At 45.0% G+C, this 8,538-nt stretch overlaps 1 protein-coding gene across 3 annotated transcripts in view; it reads right to left on the bottom strand.

The window, feature by feature from the left end:
- Akap8l (A-kinase anchoring protein 8 like) overlaps positions 1 to 4,908 on the bottom strand; it is a 32,365-nt gene extending 27,457 nt beyond the window's left edge. For 2 of the 3 annotated variants that reach the window (XM_051177506.1, XM_051177505.1), the window contains exon 1: positions 4,690 to 4,908. In XM_051177506.1, coding sequence (XP_051033463.1) covers positions 4,690 to 4,702 — 13 coding nt within the window. In that variant the 5' untranslated portion in view covers positions 4,703 to 4,908. The remainder of the gene's footprint in view (positions 1 to 4,689) is intronic. The other variant, XM_051177504.1, reaches the window with a different exon arrangement.
- Positions 4,909 to 8,538: the final 3,630 nt, after the last annotated feature.

Below are 8,538 nucleotides of genomic sequence, written 5' to 3' on the forward strand. Positions count from 1 at the left end.
CACAAATGGACTTTGGGAGCCCATTCCCCATGGAGGGATACTCTCTCAGCCCAGATACACGGGGGAGGGCCTAGGCTCTCCCCCCAAATGATGTGACAAGACTTTGATGATCCCCCACAGAAGGCCTCACCCTCCCTGGGGACTGGACAGGGGCTATGTTGGGGGATGGAAGGGAGAGGGAACTCCTGCCTGCTCCTCCAGAGGGAGCAGGGATTGAAATGTTTCTAAATTAAAAAAAAAAAAAAAAATACTGCCTGCTCCTCCAGAGGATGGGGTCCAATCCCAGAACCCATGGAGTGACTCACAATCATCTGTAACTCCAGTTTTATGGATTTGACACACTCTTTAAGACCAGGCATTCAAATAGTGGTGCATAGACATACGTTCATATGCACTAAATTAAACTAATTCATTTAACAAGCAAACAAACCCATGGAGGGGCTTGACAGATGTCTCAGGAGTTAAGAGAAACTGCTGCTTAGTCATGAGGACTAGAGTCAGATCTGAGAATCCACATCAGGCAGCTCACAGCCACCTGTTAACTCCAGCTCCAAGGGATCCAATGTCCTTTTCTGGTCTCAAGGGGCACCATCACACAAATGTGTGCTATACTCACACACAAACACATAAATGCACAAAGACACGTATAAATAAAATAAGAATTTAAATAAGCAAAACAAAGCCACTGAAAGCAGGGCTGGTGGTACAATTCTGAGAACTGGGTGAACATAGGTGAATCCTTGGGCTTGCTGACCAGCCAGCTTAGAGTCATCAGGAGGTTCCTGGCTAATGAGACCCTGCTCTAACAAACTAAGGTAGCTGAGACCAGAAAAATGACACAAAAGTTGACCTCTGGTTTACACACATACACCTGTACACATATGCATGCATATACAACACTAAACATGAAAAATATTTATTGGGAGTTGACGTAGAGAGAATAATCAGGATGACGTAACCAATCCCAACTTTTCCACCTTTTTTTTTTTTTTTAAATTTCCCTCCCTCCCAAATCTGTCTGTAACAGCACTGCTATCAAAATGCTCCCAGGCTCTATGTAATACAGTAATTTTTGAGGTCTCACTGCACTGCTTGAGCTATGGAATGTGGTTTCTTTTCAGGATTTCCTGCTGCCCAGCAGTGGGATCTAATCAGGGACCTCGACTCCACTACTGAGCCATATCTCTAGCCCTGTTTGGTTTGTTCAGTAGGGTCTAGGTACATAACCTCAAGTCCTTAATTATCCAGTCTCCAGCTCCCAAATGCTGGGATTACAGGAATGCACCATGGTTTGTTTATTAGGTAAGCACTCAATCACTGCACTGTACCTCTAGTCCTCTTTTTATTTATTTATTTATTTTGTATTTTGAGATATATTCACTTAGTTGCCCAGACAGGCCTCAGATTCACTCTGTAACACCTAGCAGGTGGAGAACTTGTGAGCTTGTATCATTTAGAACATAGTGGCAAGCAGTCTGTACATAGTTAATAGAGATACATCTCCCCTGCCCCCCACCCCCACCAAATGTTTTCAGTCCTCTATTGACTGAACCCACAAACACAAAACTTACAGATGTACAAGGCTAAGTATACTGTAACTAATGAAACACATTCTGAGTTCAGCAAGAAAACTGCAGGGCAAAGGATTTGTGTTTACTTATGAGACAGTCTTTAGCTTCTCCCTGAATAAAAAACTAGTGAAAGGGACTGGCAGGTGGGGTAAACCTGTATCCCCTATTAACAGACAGACAGACAGACAGATACACAGAGTGTGAACTTGTCAGGGGCATGCAGAAGACCCTGAGGTGCAAATTCAGAGAGGGATGGAGGATGCCGATAACCAACCTCTGAGATGAACTGCAAGGATTCTGCCTTCCTGAAATGGTACAGTCTTCCCCCACCCCCAATCTGGAGTAACAGAGGTAGTTAGTGTGATCACTAAGTCACGAAGAAATGATTGACTTTTGAGCCTTTGGGATTGTTCTATCTTAGATCTTTCTAGTCTGTTTAAAAACAGCTGCCATGTTGTTAGGGTTCTTCTGATGGCCCTACAGAGCAACCCACATGGCAAACGACCACAGCTAGAATTAACTGGTCAGATACAGGAGTTTGGGACATATTGGAGGTGGGGACAAGCTTTCAGATAACTCTCACCCTAAATGTAATCTAGGCTAGAACCACCAGCTACAGCACTTGTGGCATTCTGAATCTAATGAAGTTGTGAGATAAGTATTCTATAAAAAGACCAGTACATGCCAGACTTTGTTTGAAGGCTTGATTCTAGATTTTTTTCCTGCTCTTTTTCTCCTGTTCCCATCCTCCCCACTTCATACTAGAGATGGGTTCCAAAGCTGAATGTGTTGCTTTTGCAAAGAACTGAGTTCAATTCACAGCACCAGCCATATCGGCTCATCACCACCTATAACTCCAACTCCAGAGGATCTGACATGCTCTTCCGGCCTCTATGGGCATTCATACACATGTGCACATACCCACATATAGGCACACACACATACACATAATAATATACATAATAATAGCCTATACTTCAAAGCTTTCATGACCTAACCACAAAGTTATACTAAAGTGACTTAATTCAACACAAAGGAAAATGAGGCAGGAGGATTATCATGACCTCAAGGCTAGCCTGGGCTACATTTTATAAAAGATGGAAAGCCAGTCTGAGCTATAGTGTGAGACTCTTAACACACAAAAATGTCTTAAAATGTCATTGAATTTAGTAACCTTTTATGGGTTTTTGATAGAGTTAATGTAGCCCATCTTGAATTTACATTCCTATCTCTCGGAGTGCTAGGATTATAAGAATGTACCACAGAAATCCCAGCTTTCTGGATGGCTTCTTTAAAGGGGAAGAACCATATTATAAAGTTACTGCTGGCTTTTGAGTTTAAGGAGAGGAAGGGGAAACCAATGATCTCATTAGCTTGGCTACTTCAGTGCCCACAAAACCCAGGGTTACAGCCTATAAAACCTAGAGCTGAAATTAAAACTTGGCCATTTAGTGAACTAATTCCATTATCAAGCTATCCGATAAGATACAGTCATTCACCCTCTTGTTCTTCAGTAGCCCTGTTTCTAAATGCAGAACTGTTTTCAATTCTTCATCAGACCTGGTGAAGAGAGTTACATCTTAATTCTAGAGACATTAAGCATTAGTTCTACTTTATGATTTCCCTTTCTAACTAATATTGCTGCAAAACCTCCCAATACTCCTACTTAACCTCAGATGTTTAGCACAAAAAAAAAAAAAAAAAAGGCGGTGGAAGCCATACTTCAGGTTGCAGAGCAGCAGCCCTCCCCTTTATCCACTAGATGTCAGTAGCACTGCATACCAGCCCCTTCCACTCTCGAAGACGAACAACAAAACAGGACCCTAGATATCGTCAAATATCCCCCTGGGAGGTGGGAAGAACACAGAATCACCCTGGTTGAGAACCACAGGCCTAAAGGATGACTGTTAGAAAACCCAAGGTTCTTCGAAAGCTTTTGACCAAGGACTGGCATAAGGGGCCTATACAGAAGCTTAGGTTCCATTCAAAGCCTTGAACATTCCTAGCAGAATGTGGGTTACCCAGCAACCACATGAATTCAAGCCTGAAATATCTACAGGAAAGTGGGAGGCACTGTCTATGGCTCTATGGCGCTGACTGATAAGTTTCATTGGTCACTGCCAAGGCAAACCCAAGCAGCCTTGGCAACTCAATCAGGAATGATTTACAGTCAAGCATATTCCACACCCCCTCACCCCGTTCATCACCCACCTTCCTCTTTGCTCAAATACCACTTATCTCCCTATAGCAAGATTTAAGGAGGTAGGCTGTTCCAGTACAGGACGTTTTACATCAGCAGTTTATTAGGCCAGCGATCTTCACTCTTATTCCGCTTACATGTCTTCTTAAACCTCATCTCTTCCCAGAGGTCTCAAGCTCTCTATGCAATGGCTGGATCCCTTCAGGATACCCAGGGTCCAAGAATACAGTGAGCACTCATTTATTGGTCTACTGTCTGCCCTCGACTATAAGCTGCTTAAGAAATTTTGCCAGTATTCCCAGTGCCTACTCATGACCTTTTTTCGGTGAGTTGAATGAATTCATATGGAAAATAGTCATTCCTCGCCAAGGTTTCAAGCTCAGTCCCTAAAGCTCACTACATAGCTCAGACCCTTCATGTATTTACTGATCTCGCTCCTGGGGCCTGGCGCTTCTCCCAGCTTTGGACCAGATGAAGAGGGGAGTGGCGTGAGTAAGAATCGGCGACGTTTTGCACCGAAACTGTGCGGGGGAGGCAATGGCGACAGCAGCCGAGACAACGGACTGATCTCAAAAGCTCAGGCCTGAGAAGCGACGTCTTAGGACGTGGAGGTCCGTGGGGGCACTAGCCAGAGACGTGGGCAATGGAAGCTGAGACCTAACGCCGAGGCTCGGGGCCTAGGGTCACGGAAGACACAAGCAAGACAACGAGTAGCCAGGAGTCCGGGATGCCCGGCTGAGGTCCCTGGGAGCAGAGGCTTGAGGGATGCGACCCCGAGGCGAAGGGCCTGAGGCGCCATTTTGTGACCGCAGAGGGCAGTGACCGCGACGCCACGGAGGGGTGGGCGAGCCTGCCGTGACTCAGTCCGTCTTTGTCCCGCCCCGGCCCGGAGCGCGCCCTTCACCCTACTGGGCCTACCTGTGTAGCTCATGGCGGCAGCGAACAACCGAGCCGCAGACACAGACCGCTACTCTGCGCGTCTGACGCCACAACAATCTCTGGGGTCCTTGCCACACACGACCAGTCCGCCTCCTGGTCTCATTGGCTAGTGTCAGCCTCGGACTTCACGGCCATTGGGCTAAGTAGCTGTCTATTTCTATACCTCTTCGGAACAGTGGTTGGAGACACTGCCAACCCCGATGGCCCCGCCCCACCACCGCCTCCTGTTAACCAGTGTGCGCTGATAGGTCAAGTGGAGACGACAGAGAGGTAGAGTTCGAAGGGGAGGGGCTACGCGCAACCCAGGGGCCCTAGAGTACCGCTGGCGGTGCTGGGTGTCTCTTCCCTGGACACCCTCCAGCGATAGCCCTACTGATTATCCTGAGCTCCGGACATTGAAATGATAGTCAAAGCCGTTCATATATTCTTTTGGCCTTCAGTTCCTAAACGAGAATGGTAAAGCCACACTGAAATGAGAAAATTAAGATCTAACTGCTAAACAAGGTCCTAACAAACATTATGTGAGATATTTAAATAAATGAGCCGGGGCACGTGTAATTCCAGTAATTTGAAAACACAAAAGCCTGAGGCAGAAGAATGTCCTCGAGTTTGAGGTCAGATTATGCTATTTGAGTTCTAAAGCACTCCAGGTTACATTGAGACCCTGTCTCACGGTGGTGAATAAGCTGGGGCCAGTTTCACAAAGTATTATTTTCGCATTGTTCATCCCATAACAATCTTTGTTTTGCGTTGTAAGGGTTGAGGATGTAGCTCGGTGGTAGAGCACTTTGTCCTAGCATGTATGGAAGGCCTGTGGGAGGTCCCAAACACCGCAAAATATAAAGATTCGTTTAAATATACAAAACCTGGTCATGTTGGCTTACACCTGTAATCTCAGCACTTGGGAGAGAGAGTGTGGAAGAACATGGTGAGTATATAAGACCATGTTTCAAAAATTAGTATTTGGGCTTGTTGGCACATGTCTTTAATCCCAGCACTCAGAGGAAAGCATATCTCTGAGTGCAAACATAGCTTATTTTACATAGCAAATGTAAATGGCTATCCAGGGTCACCTGTCTCAAAAAATTGTTTTTCAGATGTTTGTGGATGGTATTTGTTATGCAGGTAATATCCCTAAATGTATCATGTATTATTGCAAATGCTTCACACATGAGAACTGGTGCTCAACATTTAGTTCCAACAAACAAAAAGCACAGCCCAGTATCAACCTTGTTCTAAGTACCATACCTGGCTGTGTGGAAAGTCACCATGAGACAGATCTCATAATTCCTGGGGTGGGGGGTACTGAAAATAAAGCTTTTCTTGGGAAACTACATGAAGCTGTGCTTCTATGATTCATGCGCCTTTTTGTGCTTTGGGAAAATTTTAAAGTAGGGTGTCATATTAGTATTACATAATGGCTATCAGTTAAAATTTTCAGGTTTATGTATGTTTTGCTTGAATGTATGTCTGTGCAACCATGTGCATCCCTAATGCCTGAGGTGGTCATAAGAGGGTGTTGGATACCCTGGATTAGAATTACTAGCTGTGGGCTGCCATGTGGGTGCTAGGAACCAAATGCAGGTCCTCTTCAAAAGCAGTATGTGCTCTTTGCCACTGAGCCATCTTTCAGTCCTTGTTACCAGCCAGTTTAGAGGCAATAATAATGGAATTCTTTAAGTCTACATCCTTCAAAGAAACACACTGAATTTACAGTTGATATGATAGCTAAAAATGTGTTTCACCATAATTTCGATAGGGAAGAGGAGGTAGAAAAGTAGTTGTGATTAACAAGGATTTATTTTTACCTTTTATCCAGGATAAAATGTCTGGATAATACTTCCTCCCCAAACAGACATTCCATACCCATGGAAGACAGCCATTTGCAGTGCACTCTGCTTGTGAATGCAGCAGAGGTCTGCTTCATGTGCATTGTGGCTTTGGGGTGCCACACAGTCTGGCATCCAAATAAGGTAAGGGCCCCATGATATCTCCTCTAGATCCTGTAGTTTGCTTTGTGGCATTTGCCACAGCCATCATTACATCCAAGATTCTTTAATTTCTGATGTCCTAATGGGTTTAGATTAAGCCATTCAAAGGTTAAGGCTGCTTCTTTTGAGATCATGGAGTCATTTAAGCAAAGATTTGTTATGCTCAGGACTTTTAGAAAAAGGTCCCTGTTGTAAGAATGGTAGGTGACTCTTGCAGAGACACAGCTATCAGTGTCCAGTAATGGATAAACCTTTCCATGTTGTGTGCAGTTAGTGTACGTAAGTGGGTATGAAGGCCTTCTCATGTTACTGTCAGGAACTTTCAAACTGCACTCTGTTGCTTTTATTTTTAAAAAATTGATTTTAGCTGAGTGGTGGTGGCATTCACCTGTAATCCCAGCACTCAGGAGGCAGACAGATCTCTGAGTTCAAGGCCAGCCTGGTCTACAGAGTGAGTTCCAGGACAGTCAGGGCTACACAGAGAAACCCAGTATCACCCCACATACATACATACACACACACACACACACACACACACACACACACACACACACACACCCACCAAACGCTAAAGAAATGTGTTTAGATCAGTTTTTGCCATGAGAAATACCACTTCTTTCCAGTCTTGGATATGATCAATGTCAGTGGATGATGAGAAAGGCCACCAAATAAAAAAACACACCTGGGCCAAGAACACCACCCCTGCTAGCTTAACAAAGCAGCTTGTTAAACCCTCCTCCCCAGGCAGAGAGGCATAGTAAGGGAGGCTGAGAAAAAAACAGTTGGGTAGGGGACTGCTGCTGTTCACACTCCATGAGATCATTCCCACTTGCCAGCACTTGGCTGGTTGGTGAAAATGAAAAATTGAAAAGACACGAGATAAAAAGTAGAAGCCAAAAGAATCTTGTCACCTCAGAAATGTTCAATAAACATTAGAAAATATGGTTAAACCAGGCGTGGTGGTATAGGCCTTTAGTCCCTTGGGAGACAAAGACAGGCCAATCTCTGTGAGTTTGAGGACAGCTTTGATTACAAAGTGAGTTCCAGGACAGCCAGAGCTGTTGCACAGAGAAACTCTGTCTGGAAAAATCAAAAAGCATTGTAAAAGTTAAAATCAGGCCAGGCAGTAGCAGCCCATGCCTTCAATATGAGCATTCAGATCTCAAAAGTTCAAAGCCAGCTAGCTCTACAGAACTAGTTCCAGGACAGTCAGGGCTACACAAACCCTGTCTTGAAATACCAAGTAAATGATTAAAACAAAAACAAAGCTGCTTTACCCTTGTTATTTGGGTTCATATGTCTCTTATTAACATTTACCTTGAATCTAGGGCGGTATAGCTCAGTGGCAGAATACTTCTGTGGAATGTTCGAAGCCTGGGATTAGGTCTCCAACACTGCATTTAAAGTCCTATCTTAAAGATAGCTGAGTCCAAACTCTGCAACCTCATTTTCACCCAAAGCTCCCAGCAGATGCGTGCTTCTACCCAACACCTCCAAGGAGTTCCTTCCCTTGGTAATAGCACCAAGGCCAGAACCACTTCTGCAGGCATGTTATTGCTGCTGGTTGAACATAACCAGCCCTTCTGTCTTGGCTCCCTTCCCAGACCAGCCAACCAGAGCTTTGGTTTCTCCACTCAGGGGAGCCACTTGACCCAGCAATGAGAGCCCCCCCCCCCCAGTACCAAGGGCCAACAGCTGAGAACTTGGGCTTATCCTCATCTGTGTCTGGTCAATTTGGTGGCCAGCAGGGAAATCCAGGGACTCTGGCCAGGCACAACACTGATCCCCAGCCCCAGCTGTCAGCCAGTGCCAACCTGTCCACTTGACAGAAAAACAC

Source organism: Phodopus roborovskii, unplaced genomic scaffold (genome assembly GCF_943737965.1).
Source record: "Phodopus roborovskii unplaced genomic scaffold, PHOROB, whole genome shotgun sequence".
Taxonomy (NCBI): domain Eukaryota; kingdom Metazoa; phylum Chordata; class Mammalia; order Rodentia; family Cricetidae; genus Phodopus; species Phodopus roborovskii.